The sequence below is a fragment of the Rhinopithecus roxellana genome, chromosome 4, assembly GCF_007565055.1.
Source record: "Rhinopithecus roxellana isolate Shanxi Qingling chromosome 4, ASM756505v1, whole genome shotgun sequence".
Classification (NCBI taxonomy): Eukaryota; Metazoa; Chordata; class Mammalia; order Primates; family Cercopithecidae; genus Rhinopithecus; species Rhinopithecus roxellana.
In genome coordinates this window covers 56409963-56436969 of record NC_044552.1, presented here as the reverse complement: position 1 = coordinate 56436969, position 27007 = coordinate 56409963, and the positions used below count along the sequence as shown (strand labels likewise).

Below are 27007 nucleotides of genomic sequence, written 5' to 3'. Positions count from 1 at the left end.
AGACTTGCACAAGCCTTGAAACTGTGGGCAACTTTACAGTTCTCAGATCGGCTTCTCTCAACAGGCAGTGAGTTCTCACTGGGCCCCTTGGACTTCCATTTCAAAAATGGAGAAGACAGATCACAGCCACTGACCAGGGACTGTGGGAGGTGCCACGTGATGGTGGGGCAGCATGCTGGGGAGCTGAGCGCTGGCCTTCCTGCCGGGTGATTCTCCACCTCAGGGCTGCTAGATCTGCTTCCTGGATGCCGTGAGTAGATGTCCCACACCAATACGACTTTCCTGTTGAAGAAAGGCTTGTTTTTGCACATATTCCAGAAGGGGGAAATGTGTGATTTATGATGGTATTTTCTGGAATGCTCGATTCTTCCAGAAACTTCCGTAACATGATTTAGAAATTGGCTAGCTCAAGGTTGTAGTATTTCCTAAGCTGCCTTTATGTTTGTTTTTCTTTAAGAGTCATTTGTCAGGCTTTAATGGCTCACTCCTAGGAGTGAAAATGCAAAGTATCCTGTCAGGTAAATGAACTCACTGTCCCTGCATTGTCCCCTTACTTGATGCATTTCAATACCTGTCTTTTAGACTGAATGTAAAGCTGGATGTTGTTTTAAAAGCATTCTTTATTAGTTTCTTCTTTTAGTGAGCCTGACAAAGCTGTCACTGTATCAATTTTAAAAAATATTCCTCCAGTTCCTGCCAACACGTTTTGCAACTTCCCTTGTTTCAAGTGGCCAATTCTATACCACTTGAAACTCTATATTCCTTATACTCTGAAGACAGTTGTGAGCGCTCTAAAGTGTTACATCATTAGGTGCTGTTTGTTTGTTTTTGCTTTTTTTTTTTTTCAGTGTCAGCACTCCATGAGCTTTCTTCGTGGAGCAGAGGCAATTGCCGGGCCTATCAATTTCTTTAAAATTTTATAAGTATCAAGATAGTTGGTGAGATATCTGGATGTCTTCCAACTCTGAAATTATGTGATTCTTGAAACCTATCAGAATCTAAATCCAGATTCCAATTTTTAGAAGAGATACTGGGCTACCAACAGATTGGCTGGAAGCCATCTAAAATAGCCAGAGATGAGATGTTTCTGATTCTAATAGTTCTTTTCTATCTTGCTTTCCCCCAAGGCTCTATGTGAAGCATTTTGTCCATGGCAAGGGAGAACTGCTAAGGGTAACTAAATAGATTCTACTATTGAGGGCAGAGATATTGGGTCTTAAACACAGAAACAACTCATTTATTCATCTGATGTTATAATCAGAGTTCTAATTATACTACTGGAGCAGAGGAAACAGTTTTAGAATTAGGGGAACAACACACACACACACACACACACACACACACACACCCCCCCAAAATGTGGGTCACTTAACTCTTAGGTTCCTTGCCCTCTAGTTAATCTCTTTGAATTGGTTGTTCTCATCAGACAATGGTCTGGCCTGGGAGTATGAGGCGAGTTGCCACCTTGAAGACTGGCAAACAAGTGAGAATAGGCGCTCCCTCTTACCTTGTGGTACAGTTCCAGGGAGAGGAACCCTTTGGGAAAGTATGTCCTTGATTCACAAATATTCTTGGCCACTCACCTTAGGGTGTTTTGCATGAATAGGTCTGCGAGATCACACCTTCCAAGGCATTCCTTCCTGACTGACTAAATAAAACAGAAATTACAGTTCCCGGCTGACCTTTTAACATTTTCTTTGGGAGTCCCGATGTCAGGCCGCACTCAGCGTGTTCAGACGGGTAGGGAGTACTCAGTCTGTGTGAGTCATCCCCTACAATTCCATCTAGCATGTTTCAGAAAGGAGCTCCAGTACCCAGGCAGACTCACTGCAGTTTTAAATTCCAACTCATTCAGAAAATCTGCTCCAGGTACAAGGAAGATGAGACAAATAGGAGAAGGTGTTTCAGAACAGCTGGGGTCATCTGGGTCTGTCCAGAGAAACAGGGTTTAATTAGTTCTGACTTGTGGAGACAGTGTGGAAAGAGACACATGCATTGTTATGACACCCTCTTGTGCCCATGGTGGACATCCCTAACCTGGCATGGCATTATTTCCTGCTCAAGTCTTTTTCACATAAGGCTCCAGGCAGTACAATAAAGAGGAGGTCCACAGTCGGACTGGCATCTAGGAGCGTTTCTACTTAAGACACCAGGTTCCCAAATTATCTAGAGTTGCAAATATGCTCACCTGCCCCTCTGAGATAGAAAAGTTGCCTCATAATTATAAAGCAAAAACTTCAGATGCTTCAGATGCTGATGTCACTCTGCAGGGACCATTTCCCAATTCATTCACTTACCCAACAAACGTTTACCGAGTGTCTATTCTGTGTCTTCTGCTGGGTGCTGAGGATAGAGAAACATCAGGTGTTTACATTCTGACTAATGACAACCTGACCTTTTTTTTTTGGTCTATTTCACTAGGTGTGGCCTAATTTCTCTGAGGCTCTGGGGCAAAGAGCACAAATTGTTGTGCTCTGTTGACCCATTGTGATTAGAATTTCGGCAGCAGTGTGAAAGTTGCTGATTACTGTAAACTTGATGGAGAGGTAGATTCTTAGACACATCCCCCCTGGGACAATCAGGTCTAGCTGCATTTTCCTGTAAGTCTCTGAGGCCAGCAAATGTTATTTTCTTTGTAATGACCAGCAAATGTTATCTTTTTCTTTGTGATGAACATGTTAGAGCAGGGAGCCTGGCCTCCATTCAGCAGGCTTGAATTGCTTTTTAGTACTGTGTGAAAAACAAAGGTGGATGGTAGTGGGTAATTAACACTTTTATAATCATGCACAGAAAGAGGCGAGTTATGGAAGTGGAGGAGAAGGAACCTGGGACATGACTTTTGCAGGTCCTGAGAAGCTGCCATTCTAGGTGGCTTAGTTGCATTTATCTCTGAAATAAGTCATCTTGCAAATACCTTGGGAAAGAGATGTGGAGCTGCCCTTATCGAGTGACTAGTATAGAAATTGGAGGGAATTTATAAATAACTGATAACTCTTTATTTACCTTCTTGCCACAGATAACCTCAGGCAAGAGTTCTTTTGCTTCTTGTTTTCTCTTTCACTTTTTGATTCTTCGTTTCTGAAACTGATCTCTTTCTTTTGGTCACCCAAGCTTTGCTGTGAATGACTTAAAGAGCTCCCATGAATGTATTAGCACAGGGACGGGCATTAGGTAGATGCCAAGCAAATACATGTGAAGCCTAAGTCTGGATAGATTAATGTGTTTCCCTCCAAGATAACATATTGTGATGGAATTGCAGCTTGAAACTCCCCAGAGCATTTCTGATTATCTATTTATTTTTATTTTTTTTGAGGCAGAGTTTCACTCTTGTTGCCCAGGCTGGAGTGCAATGGCGCAATCTCAGCTCACTGCAACCTCTGCCTCCCAGATTCAAGCGATTCGATTCTCTTGCTTCAGCCTTCCAAGTAGCTGGGGTTATAGGTATGCACCACCATGCCCGGCTAATTTTTTTGTATTTAGTAGAGACGGGGTTTCACCATGTTGTTCAGGCTGATTTCGAACTCCTGACCTCAGGTGATCCACCCACCTTGGCCTCCCAAGGTGTTGGGATTACAGGGGTGAGCCACTGCGCCTGGCCTAGAATTTCTGATTATCAAGTGAATAATAGCCGATATTGGCTAGCCATAAGTAGAAAGCTGAAACTGGATCCTTTCCTTACTCCTTATACAAAGATTAATTCAAGATGGATTAGAGACTTAAATGTTAGACCTAATACCATAAAAACCCTAGAAGAAAACCTAGGTAGTACCATTCAGGACATAGGCATGGGCAAGGACTTCATGTCTAAAACACCAAAAGCAATGGCAACAAAAGCCCAAATTCACAAATGGGATCTAATTAAACTGAAGAGCTTCTGCACAGCAAAAGAAACTACCATCAGAGTGAACAGGCAACCTACAGAATGGGAGAAAATTTTTGCAATCTACTCATCTGACAAAGGGCTAATATCCAGAACCTACAAAGAACTCAAACAAATTTACAAGAAAAAAACAAACAACCCATCAAAAAGTGGGCAAAGGATGTGAACAGACATTTCTCAAAAGAAGACATTCATACAGCCAACAGACACATGAAAAAATGCTCATCATCACTTGCCATCAGAGAAATGCAAATCAAAACCACAATGAGATACCATCTCACACCAGTTAGAATGGCAATCATTCAAAAGTCAGGAAACAACAGGTGTTGGAGAGGATGTGGAGAAATAGGAACACTTTTACACTGTTGGTGGGATTGTAAACTAGTTCAACCATTATGGAAAACAGTATGGCGATTCCTCAAGGATCTAGAGCTAGATGTACCATATGACCCAGCCATCCCACTACTGGGTATATACCCAAAGGATTCTAAATCATGCTGCTATAAAGACACATGCACATGTATGTTTATTGCGGTACTATTCACAATAGCAAAGACTTGGAACCAACCCAAATGTCCATCAATGACAGACTGGATTAAGAAAATGTGGCACATATATACCATGGAATACTATGCAGCCATAAAAAAGGATGAGTTCATGTCCTTTATAGGGACATGGATGTAGCTGGAAACCGTCATTCTCAGCAAACTATCACAAGAACAGAAAACCAAACACCGCATGTTCTCACTCATAGGTGGGAATTGAACAATGAGATCACTTGGACACAGGAAGGGGAACATCACACACCAGGGCCTGTTGTGGGGTTGGGGGAGTGGGGAGGGATAGCATTAGAAGATATACCTAATGTAAATGATGAGTTAATGGGTGCAGCACACCAACATGGCACATGTATGCATATGTAATGAACCTGCACGTTGTGCACATGTACCCTAGAACATAAGGTATAAAAAAACCCACAATACTTATTGCATAATGAAACACACACACACACACACACACACACAAAGAGAATACACAATTTTGTTGATAACCTGAACACAATGTAGAACCAGAAGTCAATAAATGGAACAAAAGTAATTTAAGGAGAATATGCTTAGAACAAGTCTGGATTCTCCACGTAGGATAGGATCTAGCATTGGCTCCCCACTCTTTACCAGGAACTGGCATGTCCCTCACCTGGGTGAGTTAGCCCCATAAGGCTCCTGTATGGAAGCTTCTTCCTTAGGTATTGGCCATGGTTTGCTTATATCCATCTGGATAATTCTCACTGTTCTTGTTACATTTAATTTAATATTTAGGTTTTGCATGCTTGTTCTTTTATTTCCCTCATCCTTTCGGGAGACTACTCACTACATATAGACATGTGCTAGGTGCTGGAGAGATACTATATTTTTATTTACTGAAACTTTTCAGTTTGGAATGTTGAAAAACTCCGATTCACTTTAATTATTAAGTCTTTATCAGTGGTAGATGTAAGGACGTGTGTTTCCTCCATTACGTTCTATAAAATATCAACCAAGGATGAATTAGGAGGATAAATTATGCTGCCAAACCTTTTTAGACATTTTTAAATTCTTCATTCTCAGAGTCCTTAAGCTCTTCTCTGCAGAGGACTCTGACTTTTGGCCTCAGCTACATTTGAATTCTGACAGGAGGGATCCCATTCAACTCTTTCTGGTGAGAAGAGAACCAACCAAATTAGGGCCAACCTGAAAACGTCTATCTAAGCCATCCCTGCCAATCAAACTGGGCTAAAATAAAAACGCTATGATTCCTCTTGGGTAGTGTCACTGAATATTCTCCCCCAACATTTGTAATAACTGAAGAAAATTTGCTATATAAATTACCATCCCAAATGGTATATAGTTACATATGCCAGACTATAGTAACATGAATGATCAAGTAGCAAATTAATTAATCAAAACCCTCCAGCCAATTGTGCTTAGTTCAAATTCGTGTATTTTATGGTCATGTTTATGATTTCATATTACATATATATTTTATGCTAGTAAAATTATTTTTATATACATATATGAAATACATCATTATTCAATATTGTTCCACAAAGAATGATTTACAGAAAATGTCATAGCTGTTGGATCCTTTACTCCCTGAACACATTCAGGAGCTGTGTGCAGCTGGAGGCCTAGCACTAGTTGGAGAGACATTTTTAGACTTCACAAATGACATCACATCATTATGCCAAATGTCTGACTTTCTTTCAACAAGGTTAGCTTTAAACACAACTCCTATATTAAAGGTAATAGACAGTAAACATGACCCTTCTCCTGAAGCCTCAGCCAGCAGGTGCTATTCTCTCTCTCTCTTTTTTTTTTTTTTTTTTTTTGAGACAGAGTTTCGCTCTTGTCACCCAGGATGGAGTGCAATGATGTGACCTCGGCTCACTGCAACCTCCTCCTCCCGGGTTCAAGCAATTCTCCTACCTCCCGAGTAGCTGGGATTACAGGTGCCCACCACCATGCCCGGCTAATTTTTGTATTCTTAGTAGAGATGGGGTTTCCCCATGTTGACCAGGCTGGTCTCGAACTCCTGACCTCAGATAATCCGTCTGCGTCAGCCTCCCAAAGTGCTGGGATTACAGGGGTGAGCCACAGCCCCCGGCAGCACATGCTATTCTTTATAAATGCCTCCCTTAATCTCGTCGTCACCCATTTTAGCGCACATTTCTGACCATGATCTGAAATGTGGAGAGGAATTGGGTTTGCCTTCAGCATTGGTCCTATTATTTGGCCCTGAGAATAGGTTTCTTTTCTCCTTGACACATGTACCCTGTGAAGGAGACTTCAGTATAATCGTGAAGACTAGTGAAGAGAAAGGATTAAAGTGATCACTTTAATGAGAGAAGTGAACAGTCTTCAGCTTGATAATCAAAATGAATCTTATAGTCTGTTTTTCAAACTGCAGGTTACAATCCATTAGAGGCTTGTGAATTAAACTTAGTGGGTGACAACTAGTATTTGAGAGAATGTCAAATAGAATGGAGAAGAATGTAAGATAAAACTATTGGACGTATCAGAGTTCTTACTTGTAGGTAGCAAGGATAACTATTTTACATAAAATTTGTAAATATAAAAATTACTTTTTTTGGTTTTATGTATAGACACTGATATACATGCATAGATACATACCTATGTATGGCTGTGCATAGTAAGTCATAATATGAGATTTGAGATCTGTTTTTTATTGTGTTATTGTCAAGTTTTGTTTTGTTTTTTTTTTTTTTTTTTGAGACGGAGTCTCCCTCTGTCACCCAGGCTGGAGTGCAGTGGTGCGATCTCAGCTCACTGCAACCTCCGTCTCCAGGGTTTCAGTGATTCTTCTGCCTCAGCCTTCAGAGTAGCTGGGACTACAGGCACCCGCCATCACACTTGGCTAATTTTTTTGTATTTTTAGTAGAGGTGGAGTTTCACCATGTTAGCCAGGGTGGTCTCAATCTCCTGATCTTGTGATCTGCCCGCCTCGTCCTCCCAAAGTGCTGGGATTACAGGCTTGAGCCGCCGTGTCCGGCCTGTCAAAAAATTTTGAAAGCCAAAGTCGTATATGTGAAACATATGGATATTTTTAAAACAATTTATACTGGTTCTTCTGGTACTTTCTTTAGTGATGATCAGTTAAGCATCTATCCTAGACAATATTCATATTGCAAATTGCTTAGTGTGCCCATTCATCAATTTACGGCCTACATGGTGACTTCTTTCTACCCACACTGTAAGATCATCAATTCTGCATTCATAATCCCAACCCCTATCAAATCCATTACCACACCTTGCCTGTCATGCTGCCATGTTCTCTTTCCCTCGCTCAGACTTGCTCTACCAGATGATGTTGTAAATAAACATACTTTCCCCTCTGTTCATTGGTTAGAAACTTTAAACTCAAAGATAATTTGGAAGCATTCCTGTAAGTGCCTGTGGCTTGTCATCTCAGCTGAAGGCTCACTGGACTCATGAAAGTCCATCTTATGCTTGACGCTACCCAGAAAGGGTCTGATGTCAGATCAGTCAGTTCTGTCTGCTCCCTGGTCACCGATTGCCTTATGGACCTAGCTGGATCAGGGCCTAGGTCATCTCTACTGGATCATAAGGGAATTTATGTTTGCTGAGGAGAGTCTTTGCCTGGCTGTGTTCACGGAATGCGATGTGTACGTGATCTCTTTTCTCACTGTTGGTTTGACTTGTCTATGTTACCCACTGAACATCTTTTACAGGAAAAACAGTATCTTTTATTTCTGTATGCTCAGCATCTGGTACAATTTCTAGCAAATGAGTGACACTTGATAAATGTTGGTTGATAGAATGAATGATCATCTACATTTTATGAAATGGATGAAAAAACGGGCTAGTTCATCCATAGCAGACATAAGATTATAGTATAGCTCTTGCTGATTCTAAAACCAATGATCTTTTTATTTTGCTGCATCTGGATTTCCAGGAATATAATTTTAAGGAACTTTATTACCAATAAGTGGTCTGAATTGCCACTATCCTATATGAAGGTGTCATAGTAATGATCATGATGATGTTGATAAATCTCAACTATTGTAAGGATTTTTTTTTTTTGGAGATTTGGCCTTGAAAGGTAGAACTCTCAGGAAAAAGGCAAGAAACAGAGATATAGCAAAATAATAGAGAGTTATCTTCCTGTGCATCTAGTTTATCTGTATAAATAGTTTATCCATTGCTAAGAGGGAGTCTCAGAGCTTGCTCTGGTAGCAGACAATTAGGCTTATTAATTTCACTTTAGGTTACTTGTCTCCGTATTCCTCGATGGACAGTACACTATAGGACAGTGGTTCTCAACTGCGGGAGATTTTTCCTCCAAGGGCACATTTGACAACAATTGAGGGGGTGTAGTGAGTGCTACTGGCATCTATTGGATAGAGGCCAGGGATGCTGCTAACCATCCTACAATTCACAGGACAGCCCCCAACAGCAGAGAACTATCCAACCCAGAATGTCAATAGCACCATCACAGAGAAATCCTGTTATAGAGATGAAGAATGGCTGTCCAGCTGGACCATCTGGGTTGAACTCGTGGCTCTACCACTTTTTATCAGAGTGATGTTGGGCTCATAGTTGCTCAACTCTTTGTCCCTTACTTTCCCCAGTGATAAAGCGAAGATAGTAATAGCATCTTACATCATAGGATTAAATGAGTTTATAAAAGACAGTGCTAGAACAGTTATTGGCAAATAGATATTCTTGATAAATATGACTATTATGTAAACTTGTTAATTAAATAATAAGGAATGATGCTTTGGTGAAACTACATCCTTCCTGGTTCTTCCATCATTCTATCTTCTTCTGTAGAAAAGTTAACAGTTGAGAGAAATTAATTTTTTTCGTACATTTTAGCTGGCTTGAAAATAGATACTGGTGTGCTTTTCTAGCGCCGGCTGCTTTGGTGTGACTATCTCAGAATATCCAGCGGGTTCACTAAGGAGTTGGTTAGCCTGATAAGTATTATTAGTTGCGTGAAGGTATCACCTTCAGATGGATATGCCTTCTTTCTCTATTGCAGGTAAAGATCCTCATGTATGAAAATGAAGTCCCAGGCAACCATGATTTGCTGCTTAATGTTGTTTCTGTCCACAGAATGTTCCCACTATAGATCCAAGATTCACCTAAAAGTAAGTTTGAACTATTCCTATGTGATCTGAAGAGAAATCTCTCAGTTGCCCTCGATGGCAAGACTTCTGATAAATAAGATGCCATTTTAAACACATTTTCAAATGGTTACAACTTTACTCTTGCTGATAGTAACTTTCTAAAAAAGGGAACAAAGAAAAGCTGAGAGGTGGCAGGGACTTGCCTGGAGAGCGAAAGTACAGTAGAATAATCACTTTGCAATGGGAAGTGTAGATAGAATGTATATAGACTGCTGCTGAGAGAAGAAAGTACTTGCCTGGCAGTTGAGCAATGGAGATTCAGATCTTAATTTTGTTCCCCAGTAGTTGCATAAGTTGTTTCACTTTTCTGAGTCCCAATTTCCTTATCTATAAGATGAAGTTTTTAAAGATATTATTTATAGATCTTCATGGATATAAGAGATTTGTGATTCTATTATTGTGATCTAGTGATTATTCCTAGTATCTGTTCATTTCTGTCTTCTAAGGATCTACAGTGTCTGCTGGACCACATTAACTTCATTTCATCCTTACAGTTAATACAGGCAGAGAACAGATTAGTGGTTTAATTCTCATGTGTGTTCTGTTCTCCCTGGATGCTTAAACTTCTTGAAAGATGTATCATCTTTACTAACTTCACCTAGAAAGGCCACCGTCAAGGTTCTATCCCTCATCGGAGGGCAGTGCATTCTCCCTGTGCTCTCACCCATGTTTCCTTCAGCAAGTTCCCACAATACCAGCACGTGGATCTGCTGCAGTTTTCTTTCTAGTCCTGAACGCATTTTCTTTTCATATTCACATGGAGCCTCTCAGCTGAGATGAGGGAGCAGAGCCCCACCGTAAAGAGGACCTTTGGGAATTTATATTTTTCAGGCTGGAGATAAACTTCAAAGCCCTGAAGGGAAACCCAAGACTGGAAGGATCCAAGGTATGTGGCTATAGAACAGTCTTCATCCATTTGAAGACAGGGAAGAATAAAGGAAGGGCACTGGTGTTGCAAACTTGTCCCCAGACCACAGGCTTTCCAACTGAATAGCAATCTCCAGTAAGTTCTCTATGCTTACCAGTATTCATAGATTTTCTTACATTTATACCACTACCAGTGGCACAGTCAATGAAGGGAGTTATCAAATATTCACATATGCTGTAGAATAGTAGAGAAGTGCACATCTCCAAATCCCAAAGAGAAATCTGTTCAAAGTAATGAGTTAACAGGAAGCAGAAAAGGAAAGAGGACAAAATTATTCCTTCCTTCGTTCAAAGAGATTTTCAGGGTGCTTAAATGTATGCAACACTCTGGTGCTGAGAAGTCTATTAAAGCACTGTAAGATGGACATCATGGGTGATGAGACTGGCCACTCTCAAGAAGTGAGAAGTAAACTAAGGGGGTAGTCACTAATAGTACTTCAGTGAAGTCATGTTGTTCTCACTCACATAGTGGGGAGTAACTGGATTCTGCACAATCATGGCCAGGTGGCAAATACATCCTTATTTGTGGGTGAGAAAGGAAAGCAGAGAGAAAGGTAGCTAACATTTACCGGGTATTTAAGACAACTCGGATCTAAGTGTTGTACAAGATGCTGTCTCAATCCATATTTATAACAACATTATGGCATCATATTCAATCTATATGGAAGAAGAAACTGAGAACTATTCTGGTTAATGAACTTGCAAAAACTGATGCAAACTTTGCAAGCAAGGTTTGATGCAAATTTTGCAAACAAGGTTTGGCAAAGTTTGTTCCCTTTCCCAGTGAATGCAGTCATCACAGAGCTGTCCAAGCCACAAAAGGTGACTCACATGTAACTGGTCACCTCATTTTATTGATTTGAACACCCTAATAGCTCTCAGCATCATTTACTTTCCATTCCCCAGCTGCTATCTTAAGGCAGTTCTCCTGAGAATATTTCAACAGGCTCATTCTTCCTATCCAAAGTGACTTCACTGTGACCCATGGGCAAAATTTGGCCTGCCACTAGTTTTGGTAAATAAAGTTTTATCGGAACATAGCCATACCCATTCATTTACATATTGTCTTTGGCTGCTGTCACACTACAAAGGCAGGGTTGAGTAGTTGTGACTAAGACCCATATGGCCTGCAAAGCTGAAAATATTTGCTCTCTGGCTAGAGTTACCATATTTAGCAAATAAAAATATAGAATACCTGATTAAATTTGAATTTCAGATAAATAATGAATAATAGTGCATGGATCATACAGACACTGAAAACTTATTTGTTGTTTATCTGAGCATTTACAGTCATTTATTATTTGCAGATTCTATATTTGCAAATTTGCCTAATGCTGAAATTCATCTGTAATCCCTAAATCAATACTCGCAGTGCTTTTGTGGTCATTCACAGACATGCAGAGAGCAGCAAAAAATTGAGTTGTCCAGTGCATATGTTTTCAGCAGGAGCTGGACAAGGTGATGTTTTACCTTCTTGTTCTAGCTTTCCTACTATAAACAACTGTTCTTTCCTAGTCTATACAACATCACAGGTTTGTTTTTTTTTGTTTTGTTTTTGCATTTTTGTGCTTTTTCTTGGTGATGTTGCTGTTTAAAATAGCCCCCAAACATACTGCTGAAGCGCTGCCTAGCATTCCTAAGCCAGAAAAGGCTGGAATGTGTCTTATGGAGAAAATGCATATGTTAGATAAGCTTTGTTCAGGTATGAGCTACAGTGCTATTGGCCATGAGGTCAATGCTAATGAATCAAAAATATATATTAAATAAGGTATCTTTATATAGAAACACACATTAAAGAGGTCATATATTGATTCGTTGATGAAAATGCTGTAAGCAGAAGCTTGTAGGACCCTAATCTTATATTACCCTGGGAGCGATTGTTCAGAACACTTAGTGTTCATGGTGACTTTATAGAATGTAACTCCTGTGGATAAGGAGAATCAACTGTGTGTGAAAATAAAATTGATATTTAACTGGGATTCCCATATTTTATCTGGCAACTCCATTCACGTGTTCCTTGACATAAAAGTTTATGGACTCCTGCTCTATCTTATCATCAATTATCTTTCAAAAACAAGTCCAATCATGTCTTCTGGTTAACTCCCACATTAGCACAGCATTCAAGGCCCTGTGTGAGTTAACCCCTGCTTTCCTTCCCACCCTCATCTCTTGTCACTCCCCCTTCAGGTGCTCTGGACTAGTCTTTCTGAGTGATGTGAAATTCCCCTTTCCATGTGCTGTTCACTCTGCCTGGACACCGGCTTCACAATCTACCTGGCAGCTCTTACTCATTGCCGTGGACCCAGTTCAACGTCACTTCCTCCAGGAAGCAATCCAAAAATCTCTAGAATGAATTTGATGCACGTGTCAGAGTATGGAAATCCTAACTGGGCTCCTGTCTCTCTCTCTCTCTTTTTTTTTTTTTAGAGAAATGCTATGGACCTTGCATCTCTTCTTCCAACTGCAGCCAGCCCTGTGCTAAGGACTTTCGTGGAGAAATAGGATTTACATGTAATCAAAAAAAGTGGCAAAAATCAACCGAAACATGTACAAGTCTTTCTGTGGAAAAACTCTTTAAGGTGATGCATTCAAAAGTTATTGGTGACAGAAGTCAATCCCCCAGGAGAAAGTGAGGCATTTTTAGTGTGATCTGTTCAGCATGACAAAAAGTCTCAGATCTGCAAAACCTACCGAGTGGGTTAAATTCAGAAAAATCTACAGAGTGGGTTAAATTTGTTTCTTGACTTTCTTTCCTTACCCAAACTTTCAGGTACTCTCCCTCCTCTCCACATACTCTCTATTTCTACCACTAAGACTCTTTTCTTAAAAAAAACAAAAAACAACAACAATAAAAAAACAAAGATATGAAACTCATTTACACTATGGTGCATATGATTGCTTAGAGGTTACGTTTCAGCTCTAATGGTGGGTTTGTATGCCTCTTGTGATAATCAGTTAATCAACTAAATGTGTCTAGAATCAAATTTATTTTGATAACTCTTTTTTTGTTTTTGAAATGGAGTCTTGCTCTGCCTCCAGGCTGGAGTGCAGTGGTGCAATCTCAGCTCACTGCAGCCTCCGCCTCCTGGGTTCAAGCGATTCTCCTGCCTCAGCCTCCTGAGGAGATGGGACTACAGGCACCTGCCACCACGTCCAGCTAATTTTTGTATTTTTAGCAGAGATGGGATTTCACCACGTTGGCCAGGATGGTCTCCGTCTCTTGATCTCGTGATTTGCCCACCTGGTACTCCCAAAGTGCTGAGATTACAGGCGTGAGCCACTGTGCCGGGCCTTGATATCTCTTTTTAATACTTTCAATCTCTTGACCTAAAGAGAGGAGAGATGTGTGCTCTATCTAGAGGAACAGAAATTGAATGCATACACATCCAGTTAAAGTTAAAATCTCTTTTGTATCCTTCCATGTAGCAACTGTTATCTTCTACCTCCCCTGCAGTCCCATGGAAGCACATGGATCTCTGCATTTTCTAAAATTTTAACAGTGGTTTTACAAGGGGATTGCAGCTGGCTTCTCTGTCACTTAGGTAATTTTTGTATTTTTAGCAGAGATGGGATTTCACCACGGTTATCACACAGAAGTCCTTGCAACTATGGTCACACTCAAAAGTGAATGAAAGGAAGTAAATCATTGCTTTTCCTTATTCAAAGTCACATTCTGAGTGAGTCTAGGTAAAAGAATCAGAAAATGAGCAAATCACCTCTTCTAACTAGTAAACTCTAAAGTCCAAAATTGTAATTCCTTAGCGTTCTGTGTTTGACCTGCCAACCTCCCAAATCCACTCCCCCACGAAATTCCATGTGGCTCTTCTTCCCCTTCTCTGTAGAAAATTATCGTGTTATAATGCTTGAGTTAAAAATCAATGTCCTGAAAGCAAATTCCAATAGTAAAGGTCAATATCCTGTTCCCTGCTAATTCAAGCGAAATCCTCTGCCTCTTTCTGACCCCACTGTATCCTCTCCACCCCGCTCTGCATCAAATCCACTTTTTAGGACTCTACTTCTTCATCTGCCTTCCCCATGTAGATTGTTTGTGTTTTAGCTCCTTTAGTCTGACACATGGTAAGTACTTAATCATTTTTTAATGAAACTACTTTTGTTTTAAACAGGACTCAACTGGTGCATCTCGCCTTTCTGTAGCAGCAGCATCTATACCTCTGCACATTCTAGACTTTCGAGCTCCTGAGACCATTGAGAGTGTGGCTCAAGGAATCCGTAAGAACTGCCCCCTTGATTATGCCTGCATCATTGATGTTGTGAAATCATCAGAAATGACATCTGGAAACATTGCATTTATAGTGGAGTTATTACAAAATATTTCTACAGACTTGTCTGATGATGTTACTCGAGAGAAAATGAAGGTATTCTTTGTTAATAATTAAAAAATGATGTTTCTCTGAAAATTTTCATTTGAATACTTTCAAATGTACTTTCCAGGGCAAACACTACAGTGACAGCAACCATCACAGCAACAGCAGGCATTTCACTTCGGTTTGGGATATTGATTCATTCTAGTTTATGGAAGTTTTCAAGAAGTTAAAACATTTTGAATACCTATCTTTGTACACACTTCACATTTTCAAGAAAATGTCACATAGTCTAGTGATGGCAGTGAGTAAGATGGAGTGTACCTTTCTAAAACTATATTCTTTAGAACAGGGGTCCCCAATACCCGGGCAGTGGATTAGTACTGGGCTGTGGCCTCTTAGGATCTGGGCTGCACAGCAGGAGGTGAGCGGAGGGTGAGCGAACATTACAGCCTGAGCTCTGCCTCCTGTTGGATCAGCTGCAGCATTAGATTCTCAAAGAAGCAGGGACCCTATTGTGAGCTGCCTATGAGATGGAGGTAGGTTGTGTGCTCCTTAGGAAAATCTAATGCCTGGTGATCTAAGGTGGAACAGCTTCATTCTTAAACCATCTCCACCTCCGCCACCCAGAGTCCATGGAAAAATTGTCTTTCATGAAGCTAGTCCCTGGTGTCAAAAAGGTTGAGGACCACTGCTGTAGAACATAACCGTTCTGAGAAATGTTAATGGAGATTCCGTTTTTAAAAGGGAGATCTGTAGCACATCAGTTGTAGGAAAATCTGAGTTAAACAAAATTAAGCAGGTTTCTGTACGGCACAATTTGTCAGAGCGTTTCATGTCCTAATGAACTTTGGAATTCTTTGTAAGGCAGGGGGAGATAGGGACAGGGTGTGCAGTCTTTATCAAGCTTGGATGACCAGAGAACATACCTCCACTCTCCTCCATTAAACAATCATTAAAATCTAATGGGAAACTTGAGTTCTACACACACTGCAGTCTGAAGATGCTGCCCTGGGTGCAATAATAAAGCAGGTAAACCTTAGTTGTGATTTTTTTTTTCTTTTTTTTTTGCATTATTTTACTTTTCTTCTTTCTGTGTGGCCTTACTAATGTGGGATTCTAATACACAGGGAATTTGAAGAGAAATCTGCCAAATAAGATTGGGTAACTTGATCTTTAGAACTTTCAGGTTTTAGAAATCAACTTTGTACAACAGTGTGTAAATCCTTAGTATAATGTTCACCTTTCTCCATTGCAGAGCTATAGTGAAGTGGCCAACCACATCCTGGACACGGCAGCCATTTCAAATTGGGCTTTCATTCCCAACAAAAATGCCAGCTCGGATTTTTTGCAGTCAGTGAATTTGTTTGCCAGGCACCTCCACATCCACAATAAATCTGAGAACATTGTGAATGAACTCTTCATTCAGACAAAAGGGTTTCACATCAACCATAATACCTCAGAGAAGAGCCTCAGTTTCTCCATGAGCACAAACAATACCACAGAAGATATCTTAGGAATGGTACAGATTCCCAGGCAAGAGCTAAAGAAGCTGTGGCCAAATGCATCCCGAGCCATTAGCATAGCTTTCCCAACCTTGGGAGCTATCCTGAGAGAAGCCCACTTGCAAAATGTGAGTCTTCCCAGACCGGTAAATGGTCTGGTCCTATCAGTGATTTTACCAGAAAGGTTGCAAGAAATCTTACTCACCTTTGAAAAGATCAATAAAAGCCGCAATGCCAGAGCCCAGTGTGTTGGCTGGCACTCCAAGAAAAGGAGATGGGATGAGAAAGCATGCCAAATGATATTGGATATCAAGAATGAAGTGAAATGCCGCTGTAACTACACCAGTACAGTGATGTCTTTTTCCATTCTAATGTCCCCCAAATCAATGACTGACAAAGTTCTGGACTATATCACCTGCATTGGGCTCAGCATCTCAATCCTAAGCTTGGTTCTTTGCCTGATCATTGAAGCCACGGTGTGGTCCCGGGTGGTTGTGACGGAGATATCATACATGCGTCACGTGTGCATTGTGAATATAGCAGTGTCCCTTCTGACTGCCAATGTGTGGTTTATCATAGGCTCTAACTTTAACATTAAGGCCCAGGACTACAACGTGTGTGTTGCAGTGACATTTTTCAGCCACTTTTTCTACCTCTCTCTGTTTTTCTGGATGCTCTTCAAAGCACTGCTTATCATTTATGGAATATTGGTCATTTTCCGTAGGATGATGAAGTCCCGAATGATGGTCATTGGCTTTGCCATTGGCTATGGGTGCCCATTGATCATTGCTGTCACCACAGTTGCTATCACAGAGCCAGGGAATGGCTACATGAGACTCGAGGCCTGTTGGCTTAACTGGGACAATACCAAAGCCCTTTTAGCATTTGCCATCCCGGCGTTGGTCATTGTGGCTGTGAATCTCATTGTGGTTTTGGTTGTTGCCGTCAACACTCAGAGGCCCTCTATTGGCAGTTCCAAGTCTCAGGATGTGGCCATAATTATGAGGATCAGCAAAAACGTTGCCATCCTCACCCCACTGCTGGGACTAACCTGGGGTTTTGGAATAGCCACTCTAATAGAAGGCACTTCCTTGACATTCCATATAATTTTTGCCTTGCTCAATGCTTTCCAGGTAAGTTCCAAGAGAGAGATTTCTGTGTTACTCTGGCTACACCATAAAAAATGACTATGATCTGAAATTATAGAACACAAAATGTTCTCTCCACTTCCTTTTATATCTTAGGATTATTTGGCTATGGCATCTCTGACTGTTGATTGTTAAATTGAATTTAGCTGACCAGGGTAGTTGGGTGGAAATCTCCTTCCTTCTTTCCTCACTGATCCACCCGTATCCCTACTAAAGTTTCAATCTTAGAAGAAGCCAACCTTCACTTATAGAGGACTATTGTTTGGTCAAGGATATGTGAAGCTACATGTTATGCCTGAAAACAGGTACATTTTTTATCCTTTCTCCAGTGGTTTGGGAATTCAGTGAAATAACAACCACTTTCTATATTATGAAAAGATGGGCCTTGCCACTCACTTTGGGTGTTAGCCAGTCAGGAGTTCTCATATCCCTTCCCTGCTAGTCACATTCGTAAAATGTGAGAGCTGTGAAATGAGAAATGATTTAGAAATGAGATTCTGGTCCAACCCATTCATTTTACAGGTACAGAATCAAAGCCCAGAATACTTATGGGATGGGCACAGGGTCACCCAGCTAACAGTTATCTGTTTATAGAAACAGATCTTGCCATATATTACCTGATCTTGGGAATGACACTTTTCTCTGGGCTTCAACTTTCTCATCTGTAAAATAAAGATAGGCATCTAGAATGATCTCTATTGTCTTTTCCTACTCCAACATACTGGGTTTGGCAAGATTGTTCCCCTCAAAGTTGTTTTACTGTCTCTTGGCTACTAAGCTTACACTTTTGGGAGGCTATCATTGACCAGATTGCTTTTCATACCCACAAGTAATAGAAAATTTGATGAGTCCATTTTCTTGATTATGCTTTTAATCAGAAGTTGGCAAACTATGGCCTGCAGGCTGTTTTTGTAAGTACGGTTTTACTGGTAGCCAGTCATGCTCATTTGTTTACAGTTTTCCTTTGACTGCTTTTGAGTTACAACAGCAAACTTGAGTAGTCACAGCAAAGACTGTATGGCCTGGAAAGCCTAAAATGTTTACTATTTGGTTCTTTGCAGTACAATTTTTCCCCACTACTGTTTTAAATAATATAACCAATTAAACAGCAAAGTATTCCTATTAACATGTCAGTATTATTCTGTTTAAAAGCATGATACAAAATAGAAAGCAGCCTTTAAAGAAATGCCAACTCAGATCAATTATATATCTTACTCATAATTCTATAATAACTAAGGAGCACACTTATTCTACTCTTTCTGTTGCATTGCTTTACAGTGAAATCTTTGACATGAGGGATTTTTTTTTTTTTTTTTTTTTTTAAATCAAAGACTCTGGGACTTTTGATAAATTTCCCCACTCTTGAAGTTACTCTGGTGAGTAATGATCTCATCCTTCCTTACTTTGCAACTTAATTAAACCCCAGGAAATTTTGCTGTGTATTTCTTTTTCAGTTCATTTGTGTTTCCCTCTTCTTGACAGAAAAATACCCAAATGTTTCTAGTTATATACATTTCTCTTTTCTCAACAAGCTCTCCCTGTGACTTAACATCTAAAATTTTAATCTGATGAGTGTTTCTTCACCATGAACTCTCCTTAGATTGATTGTGAAAAGACCCTAGCCTCATAAATCTCTGCTTTTATGTAGAAATGTTTTTTTTTTTTTTCCACCAGCTTAGAGGCCTTGGCTGTCTATTTACTGACTTTTAACTCCAACTCAAAGTAGACTAGAATATAAGCTTCATTTTCTTAAGACACCTTCCATGATTGTGATTTTGAATTACAAGTTTCTGTCACATGTTACTGTCATCATGAGTAAAAACAGCTACCTCTATATTTGGGAAGAAAGTAACATAACTGCATAAGGCTGAAAACTGTCCTACATCTGTAGTCATTCAATAAATATCAATAACCCTCCTGCACATTCCTGTGCAGGCGATGATCCTCTTCCAAGGGTGGGGGCAGACTCAAAGGAACACCCATCAGTGCATTATTATCTGCATTAGTGGAAACTGAAGTTTCTAATGTCCAATAACTGCCCTAGGAGGTATCTAGAAGAGTGGTATAAAAATAACAGCTGAGATATTTTTCGAAAAACCATCCCTCATGAGTCTGTTGAATTTTGCCACAGGGTTTTTTCATCCTGCTGTTTGGAACCATTATGGATCACAAGGTAATTTGAATTTGCTTCCTCCTTATCAATGATTTTCATGAGGCTGGGGGAAGCAGGAGGATGAAGCAGTTTTGATTGGAGAGCATAGTCCAGGGGAGTTGAGTTTGTGAGGATGGTTTGAGGAATCAGCTGTGAAAAGGAAAAAAAAAACCAAAACAAAACCAATATTCTGTCATTTCTTGCTCTTTATCAAGTCAACAGGAGGCTCTTTATCAAGTCAACAGGAGGAGTATTGCTGGTGAAAAGAATGGAAATCATAATCACAATTTTAATGTTAATACCAAATCCAAAATCTAATTATAACTACATGCTAGCTTTTATCCAAATCTTGTTACTTGCCAGTCACTATGCTAAGTCCTCTGAAATTGCTTCTGCCAGGGTTACTGGTCTTAAAGTTTCAGGACAGGCATCTGAGCCCTGGTCATTCTGTCGTTTCTTCCAACATCTGTGCGGTACTTCTTACTGTCGTTGCTTCTTTAGATAAGAGATGCTTTGAGGATGAGGATGTCTTCATTGAAGGGGAAATCAAGGGCAGCTGAGGTAAGCCTTCCCCTTTTAGTCTCAGCCCTGGAGGGTCCATGTCCTCACCAGTTATGCAGAGACAAATACCGTAGCTCAGTACTCAGGATCTGCGGGCAAAGAGGATCAACAGAGCATACTTCATTCATTTCTTCATTCGATAAATTTGGAGCATTCTGCTAAAACTGAAGGTCAGCGGAATATACCCTTCAAGAGAATGCTTCATATTGGATGTATTTCAACTTGACATTTGAACCCATCAAGATGGGACCACATGAACTCAGGATCATAGATTCGTAAAATGTGAGAACTGTGAAATGACAAATGAGTTAGAAATGAGATTCTAGTCCATTTTACCTCATTCATTTTACAGGTATGGAAGTCAAAGCCCAGAATACTTATGGGATGGGCACAGGGCCACCCAGCTAATCAGTAGCAGAATCACAACAGGGAACAATTGGCATTAAAATCTCTTTCCATTCTCCTTGAGACTTTTTTGAGTAAACCATACTCTCTTGGATTGGAGTATCTGTGTATTTACAGATCTTGAAGACTTTGAGCTTCGCCATCAGTCTCTTAAAGCACTAAGTAAAATTGCTGATACTACTTTATTAATTAGAAGTTATTTGTTTAACTTACAGATTCACATTAGGAGCCCCTTCCTTAAAAACAAAAACTTTTTGGATACATTGATAACTATCATTAACTATCATTTATAGTTAGATAGCATTGAGTGTGACTTTTAGTATCATAGTTTATTCTAAGGTAGCCATTTTCTTCATCTTTTAATGTTTCTGAAATTGGAATGTATCTTATATTCAATGGCATGTCATAGTTTAATTGGAAAGTTTTGTTTCTTTTTATTTTTTAGCAGAACATAAAAATGATGTAGCTTACACTTCAATTCAGTGAAACATGATAATTTGGTTCTGTGTAGCTATATCAGTGTGGGTACTCCTTTTCATGTATTCATTTTCACATGTTTATCTCTAGAGAGGGATATACATTTAGTCAATATCATTACTCATTACCACCACTGTTATTTTTCCCCCACCTAGAATGCATCATTAAGCCCAACCAATGGATCTAAATTAATGAATCGTCAAGGATGAAATGTGAGTATTAAAAATACAAAGAGAAATTTCACCTGCAATTTGTATCAATCCACCAGTGCCCCTCGTGACCACACTATTGCCTGCTATGTGATGCCAGAATGAGGTAGGAGGGGAACAGGGGGACATATTTTTCAGAGAATGGAAACATCTTGATTGTCTAGCACATAAATGAAAGTATGTACATTTTCTTTAAAACCTATGTCATCTCAGCTTACATGACCAAACCCATCACACCTGCTGTCCACAGTACTCACATACCTTAATTCCATCTTGTCAGTGAGTAGTAACACTCATAATAGCCCCATTGTTGAAAAAGAACACTTGATTGATTGGAATCACAAAGCATCAGGTCTGTCTTTCCTAATGAAGTGGAATCCAGAATCATTCCTAAGCGGGTGTGGGTGGGTTGTGGCAAATTAGCTACCTACTCATAGCCAACCCCTGAGACATATTTCTACACAGGTGAAACCAGGGGAGAGCACACATTAGGCAGCCAGGAAGCAGGAGAATAAGTCGCAAAAATGGCAGCCAGAAGCCTGAGAGGTACTGGGGGAATGTGGGCAGGGATGATCAACCTTGGGAATGGTTTTGCTTGGAGAGGTTTCATGGCCTTTCTGCATTGTCATAGAAGAGTCTCAGACTTTCAAACAAAATACCATTTGGCAGCAGCCACATCCTTTTTATATTTCTTTCCTTTTCTGAGTCATGGTCCATATATTGAGCAACGGGCCAAAACAAGAGGTTGAATCTCATGGAACCAAAGACACTCTGAGTTGGAAAAACCTTTAAGGGACATCCATGTTACAGACCCTGCAAACCGTATGCTGTGCTGGTATGGGAGGTACAGTCCCAGGGAGAGGGAGAGAGAGGAGGAGGGCTCTGTCATATATATGGAGTGGCATGTGTGAGTGCTGGGAAAATGGGGAGAGGAAAACATAGGCTTGTTACCCTTAATAATTGTCCTCATATTTGGAATTTTATGGGAGAACTTTACAAAGGTTGATCCTCCTGCTCGCTGCCCATTTCCTAGTCTGTCAGCTTCCTCCAGGATGAAACATCTCTCTAACGTTTCTTAATTTGCCACTAATAGAGAGTCACTAATTCAAATGACCTATTAAAAACACAGCTGGCCTTTCTATTAAGGTCCTAATTAAACAACTGCTTGTTTTAGGTTTATCAGACTGTCTCAGGTGGAGGAGGCCCTGCCTTTGGGGGATACTGTGTCCAGCCTTTCAAGGGAAGAAGTGCGTAGTGAAGGCCTTATCTCCAGCTGGTTGGGGATCCTTGGTTGGCTGTAGTCCGTGTTGGAGAAACACAGGAGAAGGCAAGATCAGGAGCTACACTAACTAGGGTTGGGGATGTACAAAGGAGTCTGCCAGTGTTAGAAGGAAGTCCAGGAAGGAGGTGGAATGCCCTTACAATACTCCATGATGAAGACTTCATCACGTAATTCTCTAACTATCAACTTGCACTATTTGTGAAGCTATAAGAGGTAGGCGAGGAACTGAGGACTGGATTCTTTGAGCATATCCCTTGTAGGTGGCTCTGTGCCTATTGAATTTTCTCAGTATTGGGTCCTATGCTTTTCACATCTGGACTCACATGGTATCAGAAGGGCTCTATAATCACAGCTGGCATCATGGTAGACCGTGTTGAGGACCCAACAAAGATTACAGTACAGGGCTAAGAAATTCACACTAGATCATCCTTCAAAGTCCAAAGTGGAGGGTAGCAGCACCAGGGGGGTCCCTCAGCAGAGAGAGGGGCCCCATGCACAGGGTTCAGGGCAAAACCCCAGGCACACTCGGGTTATTTGGTAAGCACCAGGAGTGGTGGTGGTCCAGGGCAGGGCTGAACCATGGGGGAACGCAGTGTTCCAGACCTTCACCAAGAATACAGGATTGAAGGCTGACCTGGTCTCAGCCTCTCAATCTGAGAAATGGGTTGAGAGGTCAGAATTGGACTTGCAAGGAGAATTGAGGCTTCCAGTGTTGGGGGACCCTCCTCATATCCCAATGAACGCAGGTCAGAATTGTTCTTAGAAACAGGGTTGAGATAGGTCTGTCAGGTGGTCCCAGGGTCAGGGAAGGAGGACTGCATAGGTGGAGAAACAGGGAACTTAGCTTTGGGTATAGATTCTCATTGGAGGACCCCATCCTGGGAGGCAGGGGAGAGAGGGCCACGACATTCTGTTGGAGGCCACAGCTCCACAGCACTCTCTGTTGTTCATATCAAAGGCAGGACAAGCAGGCTGTTAGAATCCAGGAGCACCAGGAAGGCTGTGGGTTCCTCCAGTGTCTTCCACATATTTGTTTATGCCTGTTTAGTGTTGGTTTATCACCAAAAGGATACAGAGTTTTTCACTCCACAATAATAAATGAGACTGGTTGAGCAAATACCCCGAGGGAAGCAACACGGTTTACAATGTAAATTCACAGCAGCAGAGGCATTCTAGAATCCAAGTTCGAACAGCAGAGGAGGAGGGAGGGCACTGAGCACCAAGTTTAGGGTGGAAGGAGCAGCCCAGGGAAGGCAAAGGCACAAAAAATTGCAGCTGAGAGCATCGCCTTTTTACTGTGTGACCTTGAGGAAATTACTCAATGGCTCTGTGCTTCATTTCATCTTCTGTAAAGCAGAGTTAATAATAGTACAGGCCTCCCAAGACAGTTTCAGGATTAAATGAGCTAACACGTTAAAAACCCAGTGCAAGCTGTTATTCTTGCTATTAATTGTTTTTCAACCATATTTCCCAGGCTGCCCCGTTTTTGATGGACATCCTGAGACCAAGTGGGGAGATTGGGAGAAAGAGGACATGGAAAGCAGGCTGGAGTGAGGAGGAATGGTCATGCTTCCTTGGAATACTTTCTCTTCTTGTCAGGAGTGACTCCAAAGCTCTTGGTCTGCTGAAGAAAAACTGAGGATATCATTTGCTGACTGAGCTTTAAGGAGGGTGATTTATGGACCATTTGACCTACCCGCGCCCTGCAAGAGGCTGGCTTCTTGGTCAATCTTGGCTAGATTAAGAGTCAACCTGCAAGCCATTTTATGGTCTCTTTGGCCAGCTGGGGGCTGTGGGGCCCTGCTGGGCTTGGTTGTCTTTCACTCTTGAGGCCTGCTGTGTGGCTCCATAGCTCAGTCCTCCATCACTCTGCGTGGATCTTGGGTACTGTAGACAGTGAGGGTTAGATCCAATTTTAGGAGTAGGGTTGGGGGTGTGAGTGGGAGCGTGGGGTGGCAGGAGGAACAATGAATCTGCTTTGGAGACAGTTAAGTCATGGTACGTTTCCTAAAGATAGGGAACAGAAGAAAAGTAAGAAAACTGTTTAATATGCTGATTTTTTAAGTCTATTTTAGACCTTGAGTAAACTAATTTAGCTTCTAGGATCTGAGTTTCCTTATTTGTGAAACAGGAAAAAAAAGTTCTTGTAGGTATTACTATTTGTGTGTTTGAGTCTACCTGCATGTATTTGTGTTTGTGTGTGTGTGTGTCTTTTAAAAATACTATATATAAAGAAGATTCTGTTTGTTATTTTAGACATAAAAATGAATATATGTACCTTTCACAACTTGCTCATGTGTGAGTTCATTTGAGATGAGCTTGTCCATTGGTACCACACATTCTTGGGCACCAGTGCTGCTATCAGTCCACCTCAGTGCATTGACCATACCTATAGGAGGCCTGAGAATGCAGTCCTGCCATGCGTTCACAGGGCGGGAACTTGGAAATATTTAGCAAAGAACACTGGCGTCTTTCAGGGATTCTCAACAAAATTTCTATCACCAATTTGGCTTTATAGTGAGGCATTCAGGACTGAAGATGGGTAAGTGCATGGGTAGAGCACTCTGTTCAAATTGTGCAAGTTGTAAAAGCCGATTAGTGGTCATGTTTTTTCAAAAAACAAACAGCAAAACAACTGAATGTGTATCTCTTTGCAGGGCTCCTGTCAAAATCTGTAGCATTGGTTTAGAAACAAGATAAGATCTGGTTTCAAACTAAGTAGTAATTATTTAAAGGGTGAAAATTCTCAGTCAATTGCAAATTTTTCTCCTCTCATGAAATGAAAATAAAATGTTCATTGGAGAGACATGAATTTAACTTTCAGATGTATAAAAGTTCTTTAGCATTAATTTATTGATTCACATTTCCTTTCTGACTCTTGCCACTATAAAAACAACTTGTATTTCTCTCAATCCAGAAATTCCTGAGCATTATGCAATTCCAAGCCAAATAATTGCCTTTGGTTTAAGTAGATTTATCTGATACTGTAACAAGGCCAAATCTATAATTTCCATATGCTAATACCATTTAGTCTTCTTTCTTTTCCATATTTTCCAAAGCTTTCCATCTTTGTAGCACATAGTAAGAGAAATGTAGTACTGGGTGCAGTCAGTTCTGCAATAAGGCCACATACGCATTTCAAAAATCACCTCGCTATGCAAAATAGGCAATAAAAACCACAGAGCTTATGGGGAAAATGGATTGGAGATAAAACATGCAAAACTTTGTCAGAGACACATTAAAAAAGATAACTGAATAAAAATTATAGCACAGTTTTACTCATGCTAAGTGGTCAAGAAATATATAAATACAACTATATATATATGTATATACACACACACACATACTTTTCATTGAAAAAGATCTGAAATTTGCTTTTGGAAGTGGTTGTCAAAAAGGTTGCAGCATGTTAGTTATTGTGAAGAAAGGTTATCTGACATTGATAGAAAGTTGTAACACCAGAAGTAAATTGGTATAGCTTATAACACATGCAGTGAATTGAGAGAGCTGGTAGATGTTTGAAGTTTGTGTGTGTGTGTGTGTGTGTGCGTGCATGTGTACATGTTTTGTATACTCCTACATTGCTTAATTCATGTACATACAGTTTTCTGGGTTCACCTAATGTTTCTTGAAGATGGTATCACACATTAGCAAACATGAAATTCATGTTATGTTCAAATTATTCCCTAATATATCCATCCAGTTAGAACAAATCTTGTTTTCAAAACAAGCATTATAGCAGAACTGACTGTATCTCGTGGTGAACCACCATAAAGAACAGTGAGTTCCAGCACTGAAACGCATTAAAAACCACCTAGAAAGCTTCTAAAACCATGAAACCTTGAGCCTTAACCCCAGAGAGTCTGATTCAACTAGTCTTTGAAAAGGGGGAAAAAGAAAACCTTTCTAGGTTGAAGAACGAGGAAAGAGAAACTTCTCACTCAATAAGTTTAATTCAGATAAATAGTTATTGGTTTCTTACTGTATGTGCCTACATTGAGGGGTTCAAGTGGAGAAAATGAAGTCTCTCTTAGTCTTCTGCTTGTGACCAATTATCTATCCACAGAAAAAGATGATATAAAACAGTTTTATCCAATATTGAATTATTACACAAAGACTTGATGTAATGAATATATCAGAGAATTGTGGAATTGGATGGTGATCTCAGAGCAAGTGGAACCTGAGCTGGGCCTAATGGCTGGAAAGGATTTGAACAGATGCTTATTCTAGGCCTGGAGGAGAGCATGAGCACTTCAGAGAGGGTAGTAAAGAGTAAAGAAGGCACTCATGGGAGACCATGCAGACAGCAGCCTAACCAAAGCGGAGGCCATCCTGGCCATAGAAGCAGAGTAGGTCAGATTCTGGAAGGCCTAGCATACCTGGTGGGGGTGATGGGGCTGGATCTGGTATGTGACAGTAAAGATCATAA

At 40.5% G+C, this 27007-nt stretch overlaps 1 protein-coding gene across 3 annotated transcripts; it reads left to right on the top strand.

The window, feature by feature from the left end:
- Positions 1 to 24869, top strand: ADGRF4 (adhesion G protein-coupled receptor F4). 3 transcript variants are annotated; one of them, XR_004056658.1, is made up of 11 exons: positions 1 to 250; positions 9443 to 9551; positions 10422 to 10476; positions 12945 to 13096; positions 14642 to 14893; positions 16098 to 17477; positions 19624 to 19665; positions 20146 to 20205; positions 21243 to 21299; positions 21762 to 21842; positions 24053 to 24869. XR_004056658.1 is itself a non-coding variant. In XM_010362815.2 (10 exons), the coding sequence occupies exons 2-9, from the start codon at positions 9459 to 9461 to the stop codon at positions 21294 to 21296; spliced, it is 2088 nt and encodes a 695-aa protein (XP_010361117.2). In that variant the 5' UTR covers positions 1 to 250; positions 9443 to 9458; the 3' UTR covers positions 21297 to 21299; positions 24053 to 24869. The 3 variants fall into 3 exon arrangements, 2 of the variants coding, with proteins under 2 accessions (XP_010361117.2, XP_030783938.1); XM_010362815.2 differs by lacking the exon at positions 21762 to 21842; XM_030928078.1 differs by lacking the exons at positions 19624 to 19665; positions 21762 to 21842.
- Positions 24870 to 27007: the final 2138 nt, after the last annotated feature.

Excerpts from the sequence above, each read along its gene's own strand:
- ADGRF4 (XM_010362815.2), top strand. The coding sequence starts at position 9,459 with ATGAAAATGAAGTCCCAGGCAACCATGATTTGCTGCTTAATGTTGTTT. Across the intron at positions 14,894-16,097 it reads TTACTCGAGAGAAAATGAAG|AGCTATAGTGAAGTGGCCAA; the intron begins GTATTCTTTGTT and ends TCTCCATTGCAG. Across the intron at positions 20,206-21,242 it reads GGAAATCAAGGGCAGCTGAG|AATGCATCATTAAGCCCAAC; the intron begins GTAAGCCTTCCC and ends TCCCCCACCTAG.